The sequence below is a fragment of the Carassius gibelio genome, chromosome A12, assembly GCF_023724105.1.
Source record: "Carassius gibelio isolate Cgi1373 ecotype wild population from Czech Republic chromosome A12, carGib1.2-hapl.c, whole genome shotgun sequence".
NCBI classification, from domain to species: Eukaryota; Metazoa; Chordata; class Actinopteri; order Cypriniformes; family Cyprinidae; genus Carassius; species Carassius gibelio.
Window position 1 is genome coordinate 24,004,476 of NC_068382.1, and position 26,308 is coordinate 24,030,783.

The 26,308-nt window shown below is 36.3% G+C and overlaps 1 protein-coding gene across 1 annotated transcript in view; it reads left to right on the forward strand.

Annotated features, from left to right (window-relative positions):
* LOC128025510 (disintegrin and metalloproteinase domain-containing protein 12) overlaps positions 1 to 25,857 on the forward strand; it is an 80,767-nt gene extending 54,910 nt beyond the window's left edge. Inside the window, exons 11-23 of the mRNA XM_052611939.1 lie at positions 841 to 989; positions 11,142 to 11,319; positions 12,112 to 12,201; positions 12,821 to 13,016; positions 13,102 to 13,210; positions 14,495 to 14,693; positions 15,457 to 15,534; positions 18,257 to 18,365; positions 18,459 to 18,594; positions 19,930 to 20,074; positions 21,528 to 21,773; positions 24,458 to 24,615; positions 25,060 to 25,857. Coding sequence (XP_052467899.1) covers positions 841 to 989; positions 11,142 to 11,319; positions 12,112 to 12,201; positions 12,821 to 13,016; positions 13,102 to 13,210; positions 14,495 to 14,693; positions 15,457 to 15,534; positions 18,257 to 18,365; positions 18,459 to 18,594; positions 19,930 to 20,074; positions 21,528 to 21,773; positions 24,458 to 24,615; positions 25,060 to 25,129 — 1,863 coding nt within the window. The 3' untranslated portion in view covers positions 25,130 to 25,857. The remainder of the gene's footprint in view (positions 1 to 840; positions 990 to 11,141; positions 11,320 to 12,111; positions 12,202 to 12,820; positions 13,017 to 13,101; positions 13,211 to 14,494; positions 14,694 to 15,456; positions 15,535 to 18,256; positions 18,366 to 18,458; positions 18,595 to 19,929; positions 20,075 to 21,527; positions 21,774 to 24,457; positions 24,616 to 25,059) is intronic.
* Positions 25,858 to 26,308: the final 451 nt, after the last annotated feature.

The following is a 26,308-nucleotide window of genomic DNA, read 5'->3' on the forward strand; positions in this document are numbered from 1 at the left end:
AAAATCACCAAAAATTAATTAAATAATTTAAATGAAATTTTAAAGACTGAAACAGTATTTTCTTGTCATTCTACTTCAGGATCTGTTTTATTATAACTTAATTTTTGTGGAAACCATGCTTTATTTTAGGATTTTTGATGAATAGAAAGTTCAAAAGAAGCATTTAATCTTTAGAAAATTTTATAAAAGTCTTAACCGTCATGTTTGATCAATTTAAGGCTTCCTTAATGAATAAAAGCATTAATTTCCAACTGACCCCAAACTTTTTAAAATCATTTTGTTCCAGTATTTGGTTTCCAAGTCTCTCTAGTTCCGAAAGAGCACCTTCTGAGCAATAAAACTTTCCTCATGCTCATTATATGACACGAGCAATCACTCAGAACTGAAGTGAATCTGGCCGTTTTCCTTCGTTTTAATTTGATTTTCACATGTTTGGCAGACAAGTCCTCACCAAAGCGACTGTAATTGTGTCTGTCCTGCCTCATCAGCACACACCCTTCCTCAAACAAAGCCCGCCGAACGGTCTGATGGTGTTCTGGCAGCGCTCGAGCAATTACAGCAGCGGATCTACACTTATGCAGCTCTGATGGATTTGTGGAAAAGTAATTAGAAAGGCCGTTAGTGTCTGCTCATTACAGAACTCATGTGAAACTGTTTTCTGAGAGAAAAACAAACACGCAAGAGGAGAGATGTGGGGATAAAGGTAATCTGGGGAGGGAAGGTGGAACAGGACGGATAACGCCTCTCGAGTCTCTGGGTTCACGGAGGAAGAAATTGCTCTCGTTTGCATTAAATTAAAATTGATAGCTTATTCTGATTCTCACTCTCTCTGTCTTTAAGGATCACTCTGATAACCCTCTCGGCGCTGCGGTTACTTTGGCTCATGAGCTCGGACACAACTTTGGCATGAACCACGACACGCCGGAGCGCGGCTGCGGCTGCAGGGCCACCGTGGACCGCGGCGGGTGTATCATGACCCCCTCCACTGGGTGAGAAAACTGCATCAGTTCTGCAAATGAGTTTTTATGTTTAAATATTCTTATATTGGTTTAAAGTGCTATGATGAGGCCATTCGCTGGTTTGTTTCACTGAAGCTCTGTGATGCTTTTAGAACTTTAATCTGTTCTGGTTTTAACCAATGGTGTGAGTTTGGGGGCGGGACTGTCTGATTTGTCTAACCAATGACAGACATATTCAGAAACCTGTTTGGAAACCATCATTAAGATGGTTTCCACCCACAGTAAAGTTTGTCTGCTCGGCACATGACGGCTCTGTCTGTTTGTTAGTGGTTCGCTTTCTTTCTGCCTCATTACTCCATAATGAGCTCCATTTGCTCATCTGCACAACAGCACACTTTAACACCCCACCCAGCGGGACAGCATTAGCTCTTAGCCTTTAGCCACATGCTCATTAGCATGCTTCCAGTTGACCCCGCTGGTTCATGACGTCTGTCACACAAACCATCCGGGACTCATTTCTTAAAAACATCAGAGCTTGTGCAACGTTTTGCTAATTCATTCTGTCATCTGTTAGACAGGATGGCTGTCTTTATGGTCAGATGTTCTGAGACCTGTGATGAATTAAACTTATTTGTACTAAACATGGAGACAGTTTTAGCACATATTGACTAAATTCATGAGACATTAAAAGTTTGATCAAGCTCTTTTTAGGAATAAACTGTGTCACTTGTTTAACAGCACGTATTTACACATCAGAAAGTGATTGTGGATTTCTGTAAATGTTATTGTTTTATATATCAGTTAATTGAAACTAAAACTAAAAAAGTTTAAAATAACATAGTCATAAATATAAAACCTACTTTTAAAAAAGACTAAAAAGCTTATAGATTTTCAACTTTGTTGAAATTTTGGCTTTTTGTTGGACAGAAACAGCAGTGATTGACAGGAAATTGAGAAGAGAGATGAGAAATGGGGTCAGGAGACTCAACATGCAGAATGATTGACAGGCAGAGGGCCTTTCTGATTGGTTAAGAGGCAGTGCTGTCATGGAAACAGATGTGATTTCTCATGACACCTATTTCAAGTGTAGAGACATTCATTCCCAAGAAATGATTGGCAGCAGTATTGAGTCTGTAAAAGTAGTTGTCTTGTGTGATTCCAGCAAGTAAATCACACTTCTGCAGGCCGCATTAGATTTCTGATGAGGCAGATGGTTGCACACCGGCCAACTCAATCCCAGCATCCTCTAGTGTGTATCAGTTCATCCGCATGAGTGTTTAAGCTGGACTGCACCCATGAAAAACCCATAACGTGACGCTCGATGAGGGGCTCATAAAGAGGTGTCATGAAGGACCAGGCGAGAAAAAAGAAACATATTGGTCACATATTTGTACAAATCAGAATCTTGAATCAGACAATTAAGACGGATATTTTTTCCATTACAGAGCATTAGTATGTGTCTCCTCTCACAGAGCTTTCATAGATCAAAGCGTAAATGGATTTAACATCGCAGCAGGTGCTCGTTTAGGAGCTTCACATCTATATAATTGTGTTAATTAAGACGTGAGTGGTGAAGATCCCTCTGAGGTTTGAAGCAGCTCCTTCACTCCTACAGGTTTGATGAATGTAATGTCAAGTAGCCAGATTTTATCACCACAGCGTGCGATCAAAGGCTTATTCTGAACAAGCACTGCCCACCTAGACAGGAAGAGACTGTTTGATTGACAGATCAAGCCACCAGTCTGATTTTTTTCATGTGATGTTTTGAAATATGAAATGACTCCTTTGAATTTATGAGTGTGAAATTTGAATTTAATAGGTCTACTTGAATTGGGATGACAAGAACAGAAATTTCCTGAATTGTAATTTGAAGACCTTTAAATTTAAGGTAATGCATTCTGGGAAAGTTAAAATTTTAATTTAAAATTTATTCAAATGAATTGTATTTAAATATTTTTGTTATAATTAAACTGTTTTATTTAAATGTTTATGCATAAATATAAATATAATATATATATATATATATATATATAGCGGGTCATATAGGTCATAAATGCATAAACAAAAACAAAAAAAATAAATAAACCTGTAGTTGAGTATTCCCAGGATCAAAATTAGAAGAAAAAAAAAAAAAAAATTCAGACCTTCATTTTTAAATGTATTAAGTTGTGTGTGTGTGTGTGTGTGTATATATATATATATATATAATTAATTAAAGTAGAAAAAAAACTCAATTTAGTAAAGTACAAATGTTGGTTTTTAAATAAATATACACGATTACAGGAAATTTTATAGTATAAATAATTCTGAGATATTTAAATTATTATTTTATTTATTTTATAAATACATGTGTTTGTGTTTCAGGCTGGAAAACAACATTTCCCACAATGCATTTCCTGCGTTGAATTTCTTTGAACATATATACATTAAAAAATTTCTATAGGTTCTATATTTCTGGTATTTAAACTCTACTTTTTTCAATTTTGGTTCCTGTTTGCTACCTCACTTCAAATGAATTTAGTATTTGAGAAATGAATCGCAATATGTTTATCTCATTTCAATTCATTTCAAAATGTACATTAGATGAAAGTACATTTTAATTTGTGGTTAGAAACAAAAAAAAATTGCCTGAAGCCAAGACACCAAATTTTACGTAACAATCAAAACTTACAACATTTACTTGCGAAATACAATGGGGTCCAAAGTTGTCTGGACCCCAGTGTTCTTGAAAATATATTTTTTACTGTTCATGCATGTTCAGTACAACATGAGGAAGAGTAAATGAAAGTCACATGTCATAAAGCCAAGTATGGTGACCCATACTCACAATTTCTGCTCTGCATTTAACCCAACCAAAGTGCACACACACACATGGAGCAGTGGGCATCCATTGGAATTGCCGGCCCAAGACTCAAACCCACAAGCTTAGGGTTAGGAGTCAATCTCTCTAACCACTAGGCCACAACATCCTGATAGTGTTACCGCAGGACTCTGTTGGCGACTCTCTCCACTGAGCTCCCAGCTTCTGTGGCTCCTAATGCTGCTATATTTGTTCCTGTGCAACTATAGTGTCTTTGGAAGCTCATAGAGAACAAACCCCACTCACAGAGAGATCTCTGTGCCCCCTGGCAGCATCTCTATTGTGTGGGCCTCCTGTTGAGCCCAATCCATGTGTTTGAGAGCTTAGACACACTCGAGTCGCTGGGGCTTATCGCTGAGCGCTGATCTCTGGGTTGGCATCAGGAGGCAGGAAGAAGCATCTGCTTATCTCTCACCCTCCCGCAGGCTTATACCACACTGGCACTGGTCGTCGCTGGTACAGTTGGTCCAGCAAGCATGAGGGCTGACACGAGCCAGATTTCCTTGCTTGCGTTCGCCCTGTTGTCTCAGTATGTGTGCCAGAAACGCAGTGAACATCACAGCATTTGGCGGCTCTGCTGCATACTAATGGCCACAGCAAAGCCAACTGGATCCTGAACCAAACGCTGGTCCATGCTGAAAAGATAAGCTGTAGATCTGAGGATGTAGGAGGTAAACGCTGCCCAGTGCTTTACCTGATGGTTGCCAAAGTTTGAGCTTAAAAAAGTGAATGTATTGAACACTTGTTACTCGTTTAGTTTAAAGAAATAGCTCTCCCAAAAAGGAAAAATCTGCCATCATTTGTTGTTAATACCGGTTAAGCAGGAGAAAAGAAACGTCATCCTAGCATTGCTGCAGTGAGTTTTACATACTTTTATCTACAGAAGGGTAAAAATCTGCTGATATTTAGCTGGTTTTACAAACCCAGTTCGAATTGCCATGCTTGTCCGTGCTGTTTAGCACTGGTTTTCAGTTCAGTTTTAAGCACAGCTGTTCTGTTTTTTTTTTATAATAATGTTTTATCGAGAGGATCGATCTTCACGTTAAAGTAATGTTCCCACATATATAATAATATGATACAATAATTATTAGAATAACTAATTAATCAAATTAATTAATTTCATTATTATTAATTATAATAAACAAAATTAACTAGTAATTTTATTATTATTATTATTATTTTTTTGTTATTCAAATTGTTTAGCAGGTAAATGATTAGAAAATGATTTATCTTTTTCTATATTTTCTTTATTTTTATTTTTATTTTATTATGTATATTATATAAATTTGCATCAAACTGCATGAATTTTCAGATTGTGTGTGTGTTTCTATATATATATATATATATATATATATATATCTAGCAGAAAAATTTGTCAACTTTAAATAGAAAAAAAAAATGTTAAAGAACGATTTATCTTTATCTTTAGTTACTGGAATTTGCATTTCAGTTTAATTGCTAAAAACTATGTCTCTTGAATATCAAATACTGTATTTCAACGCCTGATGTCTTTCATAGTGATGTTTTCTTGATAGTACATGGTATTGGATCAAAATAAAAGAGTACTCTAAATTGTATCATCACTTCCAGTATTTAGCTGGTAAATGTCAACCTTTATGGTTTTAGTTTCCTGTATCCAAAAACCAAATCTGTTGGAAAGCTTACAGACAGACAGGATCTATATAATGTTAATTTGTACAAATGCAACAGCCAAATATGAAACATTTCATGTGTTATATATCCCATCGTGCTCTTTGAGAGATATTTTCAGGCTGATTTTGGAAATCCAGAGCAGAACCAGACGACCTGGATTTGCGTGGTTCCTATCGCTGCACGACGTGTTTGACAGCACTGACAGACGTTTCTCTCTGCATGACATCTCACAGCAGAGACGTGTCACACACTTCACGATCGCATCAGGGCCAATCAAAGCCATCTGTGCCAAACAATTTCAGTAATTCAAGAGCTATTATCAAATACAAACTCATCACAGTCACACAGGACTCGAGGAATCTTCAACCTCCAGAAGAAAAGCAAGCAACAACAGGCGTGTTATGAGTTTCCGTCTGAAGAACACACATTCAACTTTCTAGGCTGTGCTTCATTTTTAGCCAGATAAGCATGATGTTGCGTGACAGTTTAATAAAGCAGTTCGGTCTGAAGATGAGCTCTGGTTGTGTTACTCTGGTTGTACTGTGGCTGCCATCGCATCATTCAGGTGGATGCTGGACACTGGTGGTGGTTGACACCTTCATATGATTTTAAAGCGCTTTGGGTATACAGCAATGCATAATAAATGCCTCATTCATTCATTTATATTGTAATATCTTTTAAAATGTAATTTGTTTTGCATAACATGCTTTGCAAATAGTTCAAGGGGGGGGGGGGGGTGAAATGCTCATTTTCACTCAATATCCTGTTAATCTTGAGTACCTATAGAGTAGTACTGCATCCTTCATAACTCCAAAAAGTCTTTAGTTTTATCATATTCATAAGAGAAAGATAGTCTGTACTGTTTTTCCCGGAAAAACACGACCGGCTGGAGGCGTGACGTGTGGGCGGAGCTAAAGAATCACGAGCGCGAGTAGGCTTTTGCGTTGAGAGCATGTGGAAACTGTGACATTACCGTGAGGAAAAAAAACATCATCCAAAACAAACCATGGCTTACAGTCAGATTCAGCGTATATTTATGATCCAGAATCGGATCCAGAGGCTGAAATTTAACAAGAGCAGCATCAGCAAAGGCGGTATGCTATGTGGTATGTACTGAAACTGTATATATTTGCTTAGCGGTTTTGGAAAATGACTAAGTTCCACTTTATGTCGTCTTTTTTTTTTTTTTAAGCTGTACATGTGGAAAGTGCAGTTTGATGACAACATCGCATGTTGTTCACTTGATGTGCTTACGCGCCGATAGCTAAGTTAACAACACAGAGATATTTGAAGCAGTTTTACTCACCGCCTGCAGTTCCAACACACGATCGTGACCCTTTTTCGTTGGGACTGCATTATCCTTAAGAAATAAACAATGTGCAAATCCGGCGTCAAACTGGGCCTTGTTTGTAAAACAAGCATCTTTGAAATGCAGGGAACAAACAAAAACACTGGCACAACTCCGTTGATGCTCTGTAAAAATAAACTCCATCCACTGGTCCCTTAATGCTGTTTCTCTTTTGGTAATCTGTGCAGGGTTGTCTTGCCCTGGCAACCAAAAACACACTTCTTTTGTGACATTTCGCGACGCTCTCGCTCTGATCAGTGAATGCCTCTGCTCTCAGTGCTCTGCTATACGGGAGCGCGCGCTCTTCCGGCAGAAGTGCCCTAAGGACCCATAATTAGGAAATTCCGCTCCATCTAACGTCACACAGAGCCATACTCGAAAAAAACTTTCCGAAACTTGTGACAAACCGGAAGTAGTATTTTTGGAACAGAAATACTCCTTCAAACGTACAACTTAATTTTGAAACTTTGTCCATGTTTAGCATGGGAATCCAACTCTTTAACAGTGTAAAAAACTCAGTATGCATGAAATAGCATTTCACCCCCCCTTTAAATATTCTTATAATACTGTATGTTGTAAGAATGTCTGCATTGAATACTTAACCTCCAGATCTACAGCGTATGTTGTAACTCAACCAATCGTACTGATTTAATTCATCAGGATGTTTAGTGATGTAGCGTTCAGTGTGTTAATGAAATTGGCCGAATGTAATGATTCACACCTGCAAGAGTTTTACGATCACCATCATTAAATCCTCCTAAGAACCCTCCCTGATCACAGATGGTGTTCATGATCATGAGCTCATCCGCCAGACTCCTAATATGTGCCATATGCTTCTCTCTTGGATCTCTCACGTCGCTGTCAGTCAGAAACGAGGGATGTAATTTCTCTGACTCTTGGGATGTTTATAAACTTGGGATTTCGTCATGTAGATGCTACGGCAAAACATTTTGTTACACTCCACGGGGGAGCAATGCTATTCAGAGTGGATTTGTGGGCCACTTTTACTGTGTGTGTGTGTGTTGGAAACGGAGAACTAAAGTACTTAAGAATTAGAAGAAAATAAAATGTTTGTGCATTCAAAACTTGCCTCTACAATGCTGTTGAATAAAACAGCATATGCTGGTTAGGTATGTTTAAAGTAGTTTAAGCTGGTCCTGAGCTATAGTTATGTGCTGTTCCTGAGCAGGAGCTAGTTACTCAACCAGCATAAACCAACTAAAGACCAGCTTAAACCATGTTTCAAAACCTACCCAACCAGCATATGCGGTTTTATTTTTTAACAAGGTTGGTTGGTGGTTGCTATGTGATTTTTAGAATGTTTGTTGGTGGTTACTAGGCAGTTGTTGTTTGGTTGTTGTTGCATTCTGAGTTGCATTGGTGCTTTAAGTGTTTTTAGAATGTTTGTGGGTGTTTGCTTAGCAGTTGCTATGGCATTGTGAGTGTTTTTTTTTTTTAACATGTTGCTTCAGTCATGGCCAAAAATATTGGCACCCTTTGGTAAATATGATCAAAGGCAGCTGTGAAAATAAATCTGTGTTGTTAATCCTTTTGTTATTTTATTCAAAATAAATCACAAAAATCTAACCTTTCATTGGATAATAAGAATTTAAAATGGGGGGAAATATCATTATGAAATGTTTTCTCAAATACACATTGGACACAATTTTTGGCACCCCTAGAAATTCTTATGAGTTCTTATGTTCACAGTTTTGAGCACTCCAGGGTGATTATGTACATGAAATTATCCAGCAATGGTTTCCTGATTCACAGAAATATAAATAGGAGGGAAAACAAAGCCCAAATTTCCTTAATCATCCATCAGAATGAGAAAAACCAAAGAATATATTTCTAATGTGCAGCAAAAGATAATTGAGCTTCACAAATTGGTGAAGTGTCTTTAAGAAGAGAGTTAGAGCAGTGAAAATTTAATAATTAAGAATTTCCAATCAACAGAAAATGTTACGAAACTGCCTTAGGATGATATGTGCCAATATCATCCTAATGTGCAGTGAGGAAGGGAGTTTGAATGACTAAAGACTCTCCAAGGATCAGAGCTGGAGAATTGCAGAAAATAGTTGAGTCTCAGGTTTTAAAAAACCTTAAAACAATAGTCAAACAGCACCTACATCACCACATGTTGTTTGGGAGGGTTTCAAGAAAAATTATCCTAGCTCATACAAAAACAAACTAAAGCATATTCAGTTATAAGACACGACTGGAACTTCAAATGGGACTGGCTTCTATGATCAGATGAAACAAAAAATTAGCTTTTTAGCAGTAAACACTCAAGATGGGTTTGGTGAACACGGAAAGAAAAAGTACCCCATCTGTACAATGAAATATACTGCGGTTTTCTTTATGTTGTGGCCCTATACTGGAGGTCCTGGATGTCTTGTTTAGAGCCATGGCATCATGGATTCTATCAAATACCAACAGATAAAAAATCTAAACGTTACTGACTCTATTAGAAATCTTATAATGGGCCATGTTGGGATTTTTCCAACTGTACAATAATCCAAACACAAACCTCAAAAACACCGAAATGGGTCACTGAGCTCAAAACCAAGCCTCTGCTAAAGCCATTGCAGTCCTCTGACCTGAACCCTACAGAGAATAAGAGGAGTGAACTGAAGAGAAGAAGAACCAGCATTGAGCTGTGAATCTAATGGGTCTGGAGTGATTCTGGATGCAGGAATGGACTCTTGTCAGGTGTTCTCTAACCTCATCAGACATTATAGCAGAATATTTTGAGCTGTTAAAATGTCAAATGGAGGTTTCAAAAAGTATTGAATAAAAGGGTGCTGTTAATTGTGGCCAATGTGTATTAGAGAAAAACATTTATTTCATGATGATTTTTTTTTAAATAAAAGATCAAAAGTATTAACAATGCAGATACATCTTCACAGACTTTTTTGATCATATTTACCAAAGGTGTCCATATTTTTGGTCATGATTGTATGTTCCTTAGCATAGTGGGTGTTAACTATGTTATGTAGGTGTTTAATATGTTGTGAGTGTTACTAGGAAAGTTGCTAATTCATTTAAAATACTTTTACCATGTTGCTATTAATTACAGGGTAATGTTATACGATTGCATGTTTTTAACACGTGGGTGGTTGCAAGGGAGTTGCTTTGGTGTTCTAGTTTATTTTTAACATGTTATGTATGTTGCTGTATGAAATAATTTTCTGTATTGGTTTTATACCTGCATTTTAAATTATTGATTGTGTTTTGGGGTTACAGATCAACTGATCAACAATCACATTATTAAGGTACTAACAAAGTGTAAATTAACAATTATTAATTATTATTATTAAATTGGACACCTGCATACAGCAGCTAACTCAAGTCACATGATGTGTATTGCTAGGCATCTTTGGCTTCCTCTTTTTGTGTAATTTGGATACAAAAAGTGTGCCTTTTTATTGTCTGAGTCACTTATCAAAAGTTGCTAAAAGTTGCCAAATAAATTGTTGAAATTGCTAAATGTGCTGCCAGGTGTTTTTGGAAGAAAAAGTTGCTATGGTAGTCTGAAAAGTTGCTAAATTTAGAAACAAAATTGCTAAGTTGGCAACACTGGTGGTTACTGGTGTGTTTCTTTGTGTTTGCTATGGCTATGGTTCTGAGTGTTTTTTAACATGTTGATATACCATTGCGAGGACATTAAGAGTGGTAGCTATAGCTGTACTGAGTGGTTTTTAGAATGTTGGTTTGGAGGTTGCTATGGTGTTCTAAGGGTTTTTATTTTGTTTTTTATACTTGTCTGCTTGCGCATGTTTTGGAGGGTTTTTTTTTTTTTTGTGCTGTTGGTGGTTTCTAGGGAATTGTGTTAGGATGTTGCGTGACAATTGTTAAAGTGTTCCCTAATTGTTTTTGTGTGTGCATTGCTGTTTAGTTGCTAGGCTGTAATAGTGATATTTGCATAAGCAAACACTACAAATGAACACAAACCAGTCTATTAGAGTCTTGGTTTGTTGGATAATTCGGTCCAAGTGAAACCATGTGTAATATATTGTGTCATCCTGCACACACACTTGACTTCCCGCTCCCTCCAATTTACAATCTGGTGAATCCAGTCAGTGTGATTTCTTACAGACGAAGGACTTGTAAATATATCTTATCTGTTGCTGTTCTTTCCTCTGGGACTCATTTCATTGGTCCTCAAGCCAGTCAGCAATTACAGGGTGATGTCATTTCCTTGGCAAGACTTCCACTGCCTGATTGGTCCATTTATATGTGCATATGTTGAATGTCACAAAACTGAACAGTCTGTTTTCTTAAAAATCATTACTGAGGTAATATATCTGATTTATTTCAGGTACCCTTTCCCTACAGTCTTCAGTACATGCAGTAAGAAGGATCTCGCTGCGAGTTTGGAGAAAGGTGTGGGCATGTGTTTGTTCAACATGCCGGAGGTGAAGGTGCTCTACGGAGGCCAGAAATGTGGAAACGGATATGTCGAGGAGGGAGAGCAGTGCGATTGCGGAGATGTGGAGGTACGTCGGAGCTCATGTGTGTATGTTTCGCTTTTTGCAAACATATTTCATGCAGACATTTACATGATTCCCTTAAGCGCCGCATATGTGCTGTGATTTTCACACTCTCCAGTGAGTCGTGCATCATTAGCAGTCGCTCCTCCAAATCTGTGACAAGAGCGAAATAAACAACCGAGTGTTTTCTGAAACCACGTTGTGAGAAGAAGCGCAAGAATGAGAAGCATCTGTCACGTTGGACCAGGAGATTTTGCGAGGACCGCAGAGAAAAGCTTTTGTTAGTGTCTGAATGCTTCAGGTGTTTCCTGAGGGTTTAAATCTGTTCAGTGATGTCTTTGCTGAAAGGTTGCTGGCAGTGCTGAAAACGTACATTGTTTGTGTCTCTGCATCCGACAACAATGCTCATGTACAATTTATGAAATTCCACCCAGCCAGCAGTTAAAGAAAAACATCTGGGAAATTATTGACATGATTTGTACACTTAAGCAAATATAGAGTAACATCTCAATTAGAAAAAATATATATTTTTTAGGATGTCTTTTCTGCTCACCATGGCTGCATTTATTTGATCAAAAATGCAGTAAAAACAGTTAAATTATGAAATATTATTGTTATTTAAAATAAGTGTGTTCTATATGAATATATTGTATAATATAATTTATTCCTGTGATGCGCCGCTGAATTTTCAGCATCATTCCTCCAGTCTTCAGTGTCACGTGATCTTCAGAAATCATTCTAATATGCTGCTCTATAAATATTTCTGCTGTTATGAGTGTTAAATCTCTGTCTCTGCAGGAGTGTCTGAATCCCTGCTGTAATGCCAGTACATGCACACTGAAACAGGAGGCCGTTTGTGCACATGGACAGTGTTGTGAAGACTGTCAGGTAACTTTTGACCTTCAGCCTAATTCACTTTATTTGTTGATTCTTTTATACCTTGCTAATTTAATGTACTTAAATTAAAAATGTGCAGCAAAATGTATTTATGAACTTAAGGATGGCATTTATTCAGGAACATTTATTAAATGTTGCATTACTTTATAATAATTTAATATATAATAGATAATGTTATTTAATACAATGTAAAATAGTATACAAAATATTAAATTAAATAGTTACTTTTTTTTAAATTTTACTTAAGTTAACATTTTCTTAAATCATGGCTGTTTTCACTGTGCTTAATTTTATTTGTTTATTTTTAAATAAATAGTAATAATCTTATCAGAAGTTGGCTATTAAAACACTATATGCCTAAATAAGCAACCAAAATTAGTAAGTAAAAGTGCATATTATTCTAAAGTAATCAATTTTTTTTATTCTTTAGAACATGGACATGGACTGAGGAATCATTCACAATAAAACCAGGAACATAAATAAATTAAGATAAAAGTAAACAGTTAATTTGTATTGACTGAAAGGATTTCATTGTGTTATTGCCTTATTAATATTAAAATATTGTCTCATTAATATATTTGCCAGATTTCATGATGTGTTTGTTGTGCAGCTGAAGCCTGCAGGGACTCCGTGCCGTGAGTCCAGTAACTCCTGTGACCTGCCGGAGTTTTGCACAGGTGCCGATCCTCACTGTCCCGCTAATGTCTACCTGCACGACGGACACGACTGTCAAGGTGTGGATGGACACTGTTACAACGGGATCTGCCAGACACACGAGCAGCAGTGCATCACACTTTGGGGACAGGGTGAGGACAGCGCCACCCGCAGGCCTGGAGGAAAAGCTACTGCATCGGTCTGTGTACGTGAAAACTTTGTGTTTGTGTTTAACAGGTGCAAAGCCAGCTCCAGGAATCTGTTTCGAAAGAGTCAACTCAGCGGGAGATCCATATGGAAACTGTGGAAAAGACGCAAAGGGATCATTCGCCAAATGTGAAGCACGGTAAGAGAAAATATCAAAAATGACAAATATCAGTCACGTAATATTGACTGATGGACACTCGGTTTGCTGACAAATAGCACCCTGATTTGAGCAGATGTTTGTTGATTTGTTGCAAAATTAATTATTGTATCTTACAGATGTTTGGAAGAATGTTGCTTTTAGTTGGTGCACTTCAGGAAGACAGAAAAACAAATGTACCTTTAAAAACCTCCAAGGACTTTACATGTTAATTTACTGAAAGTGTTTTTCACTTAAAATGACAGTTTAGGGTTTAAATTAAATCTAAAATGAATTTCTCTCATTAGGTTCTTCCCATTTTGTTCTTTATTGACTGACTGTCTCTCTCTCACACATACAAACAGATGAATAACAACCCAATTCTTAAAAAAAAAAAGAGAGAACAGAAGCCTATTGAAAAAATGACAGTAATTTGTAGGTTACACCTCTCATAAATTTAGTTTTAATTGAGCTCAGATTGGCTGCTTTATTAAGTGCTTCACGGATCACATCCTCGATGTAGTAATTACTTTAATGACTGAGGTGAACAGACGGAGAGAGAAAGGGTTTCGGACGCTAATGACTCTTTATTTTGGCCAAAGGGACTCGAGCCACGTTCTGTCTGTCTGTCTGTCCCTTTCTTTCTTTTTTTGGATGCAGCTGCGTGAGAATCTGCCCTCTGAATGCAGTAATTGGTCTTTAGTGGAGAGGATGCCTCATTATTTCTCTGTGTTTTTAATGTCCCATTACCACGATCCTCGGCAGAGGAAACACACTTCAGCGCTGTGAAAACACTGCAGATGTGTCAGTCTGGGAAATTCTGATTCATAAAATGGGATCTGTTAGACTGGAAACGTTGCTCAGAATTTTAGATAAGTTCACAACCCAGAAATGGGTCTCAGGTCTGTTTGGACAGCAGGGAAAATAAGTCTATATATATATATATACAATATTTGTTTATCTGTAAAATATATTTAATATCTTTATATTATTATTATATCAAATCAATAAAAAAATGAAAACAAGGCTAAATGTAAAAAAATAAAATACAAATGTAAAACACACACAAACACATACATTTGCAAATATAACTTGTTATATTTATTTTATTATTTTTACTATATAATTATTATTTTTACCTCAACGAAATATTTATATTAATTGAAAATTTTGTTAATATATTTTTATTTCAAATAAATTACTAATTTACTATTATTTTATCAATCATTATATTTACTTTTATTAGAAGTCATATTTTTTAAATGGTTTCTTCCTCTTGTTTTCCAGAGATGCTAAATGTGGGAAGATGCAGTGTCAGGGCGGAGCCAACCGGCCGGTGATTGGCACCAATGCTGTCTCCATAGAAACCAACATCCCGCTCCAGGAAGGAGGGCGTATCCTCTGCCGCGGGACTCATGTGTACCTGGGAGACGACATGCCGGATCCGGGCCTCGTGCTCACCGGCACCAAATGTGGTGAAAACATGGTAAATAATGAGAAGATTGCTTATTTAACACAAGCTCGTTCAGATCACCAACATCAGGATGGCAGAATGGGTTAAATGGCATTGCTATGTTGTTTCTAGGGTATTTCGAGTGAAACTAGAGCATATATGTGTGGATTAATAAGGAGAAGTTCACTTCCATTTATTCACCCTCCACTTGTTCCAAAACTGTATGAGGTTCTTTTTTCTGTTGAACACAAAATAATATATTTTGAAGAATGTTGGTATCCAAACAGTTGATGGGCACCATTGACTTCCATTGTAGGGAAGAAACAAAAACCCTATGGAAGTCATCAACTATTCGGATGTCGCAAGCATGTCATGAACCTCATGGAGTTCACTCTGTTGGCATTTTGCCGCAATCCATGTTTATCGCCTGATCTTATGTCTTTTAATTCACTTCAAAATCAAAATCTATAGAAGTCACTGGTGCTATGCAAAGGCACAATTCAACGATGTTTAGTCAGAACTGAGTCATGAATGAAATCAGGGATGTTAACTAAGGAACGAATGGCCTCATTGGTTACAGCCTGACATAATTGGAAATTACCCTGACATCACAATATTAATAAAACAAAGTCATAAATAAAGCTGAAACGCAGCATGAGACACTTCTCCACCCGTTTGCTGCTGTGGGGACATTTGGATGGATCACGTCAGTGTGTTTGATGAGCGTTGAGCTGTCAATCATCTCTGACTGACAGAACTAAATGAAGTCTCTCTCTCTCTCTCTGTGTGTGTGTAGATGTGTATAAACAGACAGTGTCAGAATATCAGTGTGCTCGGGGTTCACGACTGTTCGGCCAAGTGCAGCGGACATGGGGTGAGTTTACATCTGTCTGAACAGTTTCACTCATATAATACATCTGAACGCTCGGTGAACAGCGTTTCATCTCGACTTTAAGCAGCTCAGAGATCCATCTGAACCAAATCTGATCTCATAATTGAGCAGTTTCATCTCCATAGACATACATACAGTGTCAACTCCAGAACAGCGCAGAAGTGTTAAGATGAGGAATCTGAATCTAATGTGACGCTCATGTCTGGATTACCATAATTACATGACGGCTCCTCTTCTTGTCCTCTTTCTCATAAATGATTCATCGCTACGCTACACTCATAACTGGGCTTAGGTGATTTCTGTTTATAATGATGGCAAAGTGCATGACTACGTGATCATATGTATAGCACACACATTGTTTTAAAGCATCTCTATGGAAAATCATAATGTTAATTTTACAGTACTGTAACCCGTTAGATACACTGGATACGGAATAATTTCCTACCTAAATTTCTGCATCATGTTACATTTATGAATTAAATTGAGAGTTTACCAGGAAAACATGTCCGAGTCATTTATCCCAAAATATAAAGAAAAATGAGTCATGCTTTATTTTAAGGTCCAATTCTCACTATTAAAAAACCATTAACTACAACTGTTGCTTCAATAAACTGCTAATTTGCTGCTTATTAATATTAATATTGAGTAAGTTATTTGTTAAGTTTTGGTATTAGGTAAGATTTGGGATGTAGAATATGCTCATGCAGTAGAATAAATGCTTTTTAAGTATTAATAAACAGCTAATATGTTCATAATAGTCATGCTAATAATAACTAGTTAATAGTGAAAATTGGTCCTTTTACTAAAGTGTTAACCAAAAAATTATTTTAATTATTATAAAAAAAAAAGAAAATTATATAATAATATATCCTTATTAGTATTAGTGTAAAACTAAAATTTTATGAAAATTTATATAATAATATTTTTTACTTGAGATATTGGGATGAAATATGACCTGTATGTGTTATCCTAAGATTCACGTTCGTAACCTCTCAATTTTATTTCTCGATGTATATTTTATGATAATTATTAGGCTTCGAATTCTCATTATTCCACTAATTAATTAAATAGTGTTGTCTTGTTTTTCCAGTAAAGCACATCTAAATGTGTCTAAACACATTTAAAGCACTTCTAAAACAAGATCAATTTACATTAAACAGACTTATTTTCATACACTCTGACATTTTATTTTCACATGTATCAAATTCAGAGCATTAATCCAAATTTGAGTTTCCAGCTCATAATTATATGTTTGACTATAATGTGAATATGATTTTTAAAAGTGAGAAACACAAAATGATAGTAATTTCTTTTTGTTGTTGTCAATTTATATTGAATGCAAATATTCAGACAGAGATGAGGAAATGTCTTGCTTATTCACAATATGATTTCAAGAAATAGTTTTTGTGATGTTGAACATAATTATAGTAATTCTGACTTGAGTTGAAGGCAACTAAAATCCACTGAGGACCTTAAAAATGATTTCAAATCATTTTGTAATGCAAGACTTATATTATATTTAATACAAATTATTCAAAATGCAATTCAGGCTGATCTGAAACGTAAGGTTTACTAATTCATGCTGGCAGGAGTCAAAGTTCATGATGGATCCTGGTTGGAAAGCTTCTTTTCCACAAGGTTTCTGGTTTTACTTGTTTACATTGTCTGTAATAGTTCCTGCTTTTTAAAATCTTGATTTAAGCATGTTTAGATTACAGTAAAACTGAGTCCAGATGAGATCTGTGTGAATACCTGACAGGGAGAATGTGTTTTAGCTGAAGAACAGGTGCGATTGGTTACAGGTTTGTGCAGATAGTGAGAAACCGATAGTGGAAGTCCATGAATGAGCTCATGAATCTCCAGATTAGATCAAGATGTTCCTCTGAGTCCAACATCTGCTGCTCATCAGAAACAAATGCTGCCAAATGAAGGAAAGAGGAAGTGTTCGAGTGTTTTGGAAGATGTTGAGCAGGTGCATTTACAGACTTGCAGCACGCAGGACATGACGACTGCTCAACACACACACACACACACACACACACACACAGGCCATAAATACATGCTGCTGGCAAAGTTGGATACTGAATAACTTCTTGTCTGTATTTTGTGTCATGTTTGCATTTGTAAGAGAAAAAGTACTTCATTTCCATTTCGCCTCTAAACTGAGGGCTTACTAGGGAGGTAATACTAATGAAAATAAAATAATAATGAATTGTATTTTATTATATAACTATATAATATAGTTATTATTTTATATATACAATAAATCTAAAATGTTTAATATTTGTTATATTCCGTATCTAATGATTTGAACTGATTGTATAGTATTAATGCATATAAATCTATATTTATATTCATACAAATACCAGATAATTGTATGTGTTTGTGTATATATATATATATATATATATATATATATATATATATATATATATATATATATATATATATATATATATATATAATATGTATTAAATATATTTTATAGCTCTTATTTTTTTTTCTTTCTTGGACTTATTTATTTAGTTATTTGATTTGACAAAGATAATATATATATATATATACAGGCATGTGCTATTATTGCTGATAAAATAATTCATTCAGCAACTTGTGACGTGGGCTGATGTCACTGGTGTGTGTGTGTGTGTGTGTGTGTGGTGTGTGTGTGTGTGTGTGTGTGTGTGTGTGTGTGTCACACATGCAGGTTTGTAATAATAATAATAACTGTCACTGTGAGTCGCTCTGGGCTCCTCCGTTCTGTGATAAAGCTGGGTTTGGAGGCAGTATGGACAGCGGCCCGATGAGACCAACAGGTATTTAACATGTATTCGTGATTATTCTGTTGCTCTTCAACAATATCTACTCTGTTCACAAATGTGTGTGTGTGTGTGTGTGTGTACATGCAGACAGCAGCAGTGTGACGGTGGGCATCCTGGTGGCGTTTCTGTGTCTGCTGTGTGTTGGGATAATTGTGTGCATTAAGAGGAAAACTCTGCTCAGTCTGTTCCTCTCCAATAAGGAGAACACCATCGAAAAACTGAGGTACTAAATCTGCACCGCTGAAATAAACAATCACTGTATAGTATATGCATCACACAAAGTCATAATTAGTTGTTTCATGACCATTTTCCTCCATATCTGACCCGTAGAATAAACTTAAACTGTTTTTGCTACTGTCTCATTGAGAATTCTGTATGTAAATGAGTTGCGTTGTGATTGGCTAACCTCCATGTGTTGCCATAGTTAATATTTTTAATCAGGGCAAGGGACATTTCTAAATTCTGAATATGCATCGAAATGTTGATATATGGGTTCATTTGCAAATGATTGTGATTCTATAACCATGCAGTCTGGGAAAAGATTTTGTTTGGTAATGTTACACCGGAAGAATTTTAATTTCCATTTAGCAATTAAATTGAGCTGAATCTCAAGAAAACTTTTGTTTTTCATCCCAAATATCTAAAGATAAAAACAATAAGATGTTGTTGTTGTTTAAGAAAATTAAACATATTTTAAGACAATTACTATTTTGTGGCATCAAGACTATGATTAAGCATGATGATAATTAAACATTTTTAACCCCATAACTCTCATTATACTGCAAATTTATCATGTTTTTGTCTAGTTTTCCAGGAAAGAAAAATTCCCTGAAAAAATTAGATCAAAACTGCATACAATTTATCCAATTTTTTTATCAGATATTTATCAATTTATAATTTTTCCATTTTTTAAATATAATACTTAACAATATATACCACTAATATATTTATTAATAATATATTTATTATTTAATATTTATACATCTTATGTTTGTTTGTTTTTTGTTTTTTTTGCGGCTTTGCCAAAGGTAGTGGAGAATATATTTAAATAATTATTCTTTCTAAATAAGAACAAATGATAACTGGTAGTTTCAAAAAAATATATAATTACTAAAGTAAAAGGTTAACTATGGTTCCATTTACATTAGTAGGTGTTTTTATATATGCATGTAAATGTTAATATTAATTTTCATATGATTGTGATACCATGTGAACTCTATCCCGGCTGAAAAAGAATTGAATTTAGCAATAATTGTGGGAATGTTACTTTTGATTTTTCCCTGAAAATTCTGGACCAAGAAATAACATTTAAAATATGCTAGACCAATGTCCAACTACAAGCTTTCAGAAAATAAATGTTTTGTTCCAGCGTTTTGAGATCATTATTAAAGACCAGATAAAGTTACTGGAAGACGTTACAGTGAATGTTTGTTCATAACTTTGAGAGAACCTTGTGAGAACAAAGTTATGTGAATGTTTCTTGTTATGGGTTATTGTTAAAAATGCACATCATCATTGCGTTATCCTAAATTGTGTCTGTATTTGTGCTTTGCTGCAGGTCTGTGGGACCCAATAGACTGAACAGTCCAGCACACACTCTCTCATCTGCTCACACACACACTGGGACTCAAACATACTCCATCTACAGAACGTCTCCTCAACATCAGACTTCAGCTTTACTACAAAGTGCCAGCTTATATAAGGTGCTTATTTACATATCCTATATATATGCACACACGTGTATATATATATTACAAATCCCATCATAACATATGCATATTTCATACTTTTGCATAAACTGGCATGCATATGTGTGTCGCTTCACTGCTTTACTACAGTTTTGAGTGACAGCTGCTGTCCATCTCACGCTCCAGAGGCTGTTTAGTAAAAAGCAGAGCAAAGACAAAGTGAGCGTTCAGCGCTTGAAACCCGCTCTTTAGCTGTCAGACCACACGAGCTCTCACAAATTGAAGGAAATCAGTTGTATGCCTGTCAGCCAGATGGATTGTGGATGCATTTGTGATCTTAGGGCTGAAAGCAGTTCAGATCTGTGATTAGAGGATGTGCAAAATACCACGACCGACCCCCGTGGTGCACCAAATAGCCTGCGCTATGAGAGACTGTAAGAGAGAGATTCTTCAAAATAATGTTTTAATGTCTGTTGCATTCACCAAGGCTACATTTATGGGTTCAGAAAAACTGGAAAATTTAATTAATTAAATTTAAAATTAAAATTAATGTTTTTTTTTTTTTTAAGTGAACTGTACCTTTAAGAGTGACTGCAGTTTCTGGTATTCATAATGTGTGACAGTAATAGGATAGAGGATGTAGGTCTGTTTGATGTTAGACAAGGTGAGGTTATACAGACACACACACACACACACAAACGGTTTCTGTCTCACGTCTCCTTTTGTTCTTGTCACATCTGGCTGCAGGTCAAAAGCTCAAAGCAGCTCTGATGTGTGCGTGTGCTCATATGAGACTTATTTGTATCATTAAAAAGGATAGCTCAGCCAAAAATGAGTCATCATTTACTCAGCTGCATGTTGATCCAAATTTTTATGACTTACTTTCTTCTGACGCAGAATGACATAGAACTCAATAAATGCGCTCTAGAAAATAGTCCACATGACTTGTGCATTTTGGTCCTATCTGAAATATAAATATTAGTTGGAAAAACCTAAACTTAAAAACAAACACAAATGAGAAATGTTGCCATAGATGGCATTTAACTGAAATCATAACATAGCTAAAACTAAAATAAGTTCTATATACATAATGGCATCATTCGCTTTTATGTTTTAGAGCTGTTTGAACATACTGCCTCGTTTTGTGTTTTACAAACTAAGTCAATCAGGTTTTAAGAAACTGTGCGAGCACTAAAACACACTTGTAGCCAATCACCAGTAAGGGGCGTGTCCATGTGTGATGCGAGTGGTGCCTACTTTGCATAGTATTAATTTGGGGGCGTGGCTATCAAATAGGTGTGTCATCCTTTTGGATGGGGGCGAGTTTGTTTTTGGTGATTTCAAATATCAGCAGCATTTCTCGTCTTTAAGTGTTCCTCTGATTTATTGATTTGTGGATCTTGCATGTTTAATGTTAATGGAACTATTCATTGTCAGTCAGACATGATCTTTATTTGTCTCCGTGTAGCCGCAGTCTCCTCTCCAGACGGTAGACTCTGTGGTCCCGTCTCATGGTCTCCGCCGGCTGCCCCCGTGTCCTCCGCTCCACCTCTCTCACCCGCTGCCGCTGACACTCGGCCTGCCGCTGACACCACCACACACACACTCGACTCCACCCAGAGCCCCTCCACCAGCACAAACACATGCATCCTCTCCAGCAGCGGGAACGGCCGGCCGTGGTCTGGCCTGCCAGAACGTCTGCAAGATCGCCAGGGTGAGTGGAAATATGCCAGCGCTGCACATATAAAACAAGAGTGTTTTGAGTGGTGGCTGGGGCATTGCTAGGGTGTTCTGGGTTGTTCTGATACTAAGAAAAATAATAGTGCACTGATTTTTTTATTTATTATTGGAGGGTGTTCAAATCAGTAACTATAATGAGATACTCATCATAACATTCTGTGCACTTCTATTCATGTCAGCACTCAGCAGGTATACTGTACTTTACTGATTTCAGTTGTTTTTATCGTTCTGTCATTCCCCAGCAGTGTTGCAATGGCAGAATAGCTCATTTTTATGCACACTGTAGTATTTTTTTAATAGTTTTACAGTTTAATGTTGGATCTGCAGTGGTGTGAACAGGCCTCTTTCATTAGAGCTCTGTGTCGTTTTAAATCTTAAGTATGTTCAGAGGTTCATGCAATCCAAAGAAAACGCAGAGTGAAGCCTCTGGCCAATGAATAAAAGACTGAGCGAGTCGATCAGACTGGAACTGAAAAAATTAAAAGAGGTTTACGACAAAAGACAGAAAATGTGCATTAAATAACAGTAGCTAAAATGGAGATGTGGATTACCTGAGGTGCAGTGTCTGTGGACAGGCCACACGCCTGCCCTTTCTTTAATAACGTGTAGCAGTCTGATGCTTTCTCCCATCAAAACCTGCCTGTAAAAAGAGAGTCTTTGTCTGTTTTATAAGATGACCTTTGGACAGACAGATTGCAGAAAGAGGAAGGTAATGGATAGGTGAAGATGAGCCCTCTCAAGAGAAAACGAGACACAACACAAAACCTTGCTAAAACATCACCTTATATGAACCAACACACTTCAAAACGTAATGTTCTTCAGTGGCTCTTGGTTTCAGATCCATTTGTAGCTGTATGCAGTTCTCGAGCTGCTATTTTGGATTCTGGGTTCTTTAATTGTATTTATTTATTTGTTTTACGTTAATGCATTTAGCAGATGCTTCTATCCAAAGTGACTTTAATTGCATTCAAGGTGTATATTTGATCAGAATTGAGCTCATGACCCTGTGAAATAACTAGAGAATAGAAAGTTATTGCCAATTAAAAATGTTTTCATATGGTATCAGACTGTAAAACACTTTGTTTCAGATTGTTTTCTGCATAATTGCTAGGGCACTTGCTGAATAAACTCCAATCATATGGACTCCAAACGTTTGAATGATAGTGTACCGTTAAATTGAAACATCCTGAGATATGTAATTTGATGTGAATTAATCCTTTGAATCAGTCATAAGACACCAGCGGTCAGCACTGAAATGAGATGATGAACAGAAGACCTCATACGTGTCCAGTGTGACCTCAGGCTGCTTCATTAACCAGAAGTGTGTGTGTGTGTGTGTGTGTGTGTGTCTCTGTGTGTGTAAGATCTGGCAGGTCATTCATGACTAATTCAGCTCTTGAGGACTTAGCGAGGAGACACATGAGACTTCCTTCATCTCAAGACCTTTTTATCAGCCACAAAAACAAAGAGCTCTGTCATTAACAATCATGCAACGCTTAAGATATGAGCAATTCAGATCAACACTGCTCTTTATTAGAATATAAAGGACAGAGGGACGTGAGCTGTGAAATCATGTTTGGATCTCTGTAGAGATGAGAGAGTGAGAATGAGGAGCAGATGGAGAGCAGGTAGCATGCTATCATTACCTCAGTCAGAGTGTAGATTTGGAACATGTGAATGTGTCACGTGACCCCTGGAGAGAGTCACCATGGCAGCAGTGAAGCCACATCCAGCACTAAACTTCTGCAGCAGTGAAAGTTGATCAGCTTGTACTGCCATCTGGTGGACAAAACCGGGAAACTAGTTTTTATCAAGAGTTTATTATGGACCAAAACTGAAAGGTCCGTCAATATTAACCCTTATATTTTTTCTTCCCCTGGAAAATATAATTACTGAAAATTGGTAATCCAAAGAATGTTAGGTTGTTAAAACTCCTTTGGAGGAATAACTATAGACATCAATGAACAATGAGAAAGTTACAGAGCTATAAAAAGGAGTGTGACTAGCAATTCAGATCATTTGATGAGAAATGTTTGAGTTCAGATTGACTCGGCTGCAGACGCAATTAGAAACTCTGAGATCTTCACCTTCATTACTTTAGTATTTATATACCATTATAATATTATTTAAGATTTTTTATATTTCTATTTAATTTTAGAAAGTTTTAGTTTTAGTAATTTTAGTATTTTGAAATAACTTATTTCAATTCTCTTTTTTGATAAGATTAAGTTCATAATATATTTATTTTATTTCAGCTTCGATTCAATTGCTAAAAAATATTTTAATAGTTTTGATGAACAACACATATTTTTCCATCTATATAATTTTATTTTCAGCTTTGTTTCAATTACTCTTTTTCAATTATTCTTTTTTCATTTATATTTGAATTAATGATTTATTTATTTATTTTGATATTTTTAGTTAACAATAACAGCACTGTTTTACTGGAGTATTTTTCCATTGCTCTCCATTTAATGTCATCGCTGTCTAAAATCAATATATGAGATATCTTGTTTATCACAATCTATATTAATCACGCTTGATAAATGATAAAATATACTCATGTGAAATTATCCCTTTCTGGAGCATCTTCATGAAAACTTGTGTTGGTGTGTGTTCTTCCTCCTGTGCTCAGTTCAGTTCCTCTCATTTCTCCAGGCGTTTGAGAAGCCCAGTCCACCCCAGAAGCCTCTTCCTGCAGACCCACTGAGTGGAAAGGTCCGAGTGATTCTGAACCCGTCAGCCGTGCGTCTTCCAGCACCCGTCCCGACCCCAGCCTCCCCACGACCCGCTCCACTTCACCCACAGCCCTGCAGGTACAAACACACCCATGAACACCTGCTGAAAATGACAAATCATTAAAGAAATAATTCACCAAAAAAAATAATAAAATGTAATCATTCTAAGGCCATCCAAGATGTAGATGAGTTTGAAGGAATGTAGGATTGCTTCACTTGCTCAACAATGGATGCTCTGTAGTGAATGGGTGCCGTCAGAATGAAAGCTCTGTAGTGAACAACTTTTCAACTCACAAGATGTTAACTGATGGACTGGAGTGGTGTGGATTATTGTGATGTTTTTATCAGCTGTTTGGACTTTCATTCTGACGGCACCCATTCACTGCAGAGGAGTCATTAGTGAGAAAGTGATAGAATGCTACATCCATCCAAAACAATTCTGGCAAAGAAAAAACACATTTACATCTTGAAAGGCCTGAGGATGAGTACATTATTTTGATTAACCCTTTACTGGACTTGCAGGCCTCCTCCCAAACAGCCGCCCACCCTGCCGAAGCCTCACTTCACAGCCGGAGCGATGTTCAGCAGCTGAGAGATGGACAGAAGGGATCTCGTTCCTGGAGATGCTTGCTTTTTGCACTATGAACCTCTGCGGGACACATGGTGATTCGAGGGGTGACCTTTGACCCCCGCGGTGCTCTCCCTTTAAACGGTGCTATGAGTCCAAGCTCAGGTACATGTCACGCGTTATTTATGTCAGTTACGAGCGTATTTATTTGAGCACTGTGCACTGTGGTTGACACTTTCTCAATCGTAGCAATTGGTGCTTCGCCCACGTTTACCTGATTGTCCTTTTGTCGTTGTTGCTCTTTTGATATTTTTTTCAACTATGTACCAGCAGATAAAGACGAGGCGTGTTATGTGTGACAGTGAACCACATCATGTGGAGGCTAAACTGGATTGAAAACCAGATTTAAATGGAAACGTGAACTGGGAGTAGATGGTTCTGTGTCTGTGATATCACTTGGTATGTGAAAAGGGCTTTTTAATAATTTCATATGATTTAATGGCCATTTTTATTATATATTTCAGACATGCATGATTAAACCTGAAGTACAATTGCAGTGATACTTAAGGGATGCTGAAGACACGTATATAAATATTATCTCATGTCCAGGTCACATTTTATCTCAAATTAAAGGGAATAAAATAATAAATACAATTTTACATACTGTAAAATAGATGTTTTTAGCCAAAAATAGACAAATCATTTTACCTATTCTTGCCTAAAAACACCTATTTTACACACACACACACACACAGACATATATATATATATATATATATATATATATATATATATATATATATATATATATATATATATATATATATATATATATATATATATAATTATTATTATTAAGGTATAATTAGTTTAAGGTATTTTGTTTTTAATTTTAAGAGACTTTTTTCCCGCTTCATTTTTTTGCTGAATATATTGCTCCTTTTTTAATTCTAAATATTATTTATGATGATTCTCATTACTGATATAAAGTAATTTTACAGCAGAGCAGTAAAACAAATACTCACACAAATATAAATATTACAATTAAAATTTAAATGGAAAAGAGTGGAAAATTAGCAAAAACACATTCATGAAAATCTTAATGTTAAAAATAATCTTCAGTTTGTTTTCCAGTTTCTGAATGTATTTTTGCAAACAATTAATCAATTAATTAATCAACCAGTCAGGGTTATTTTTATTACT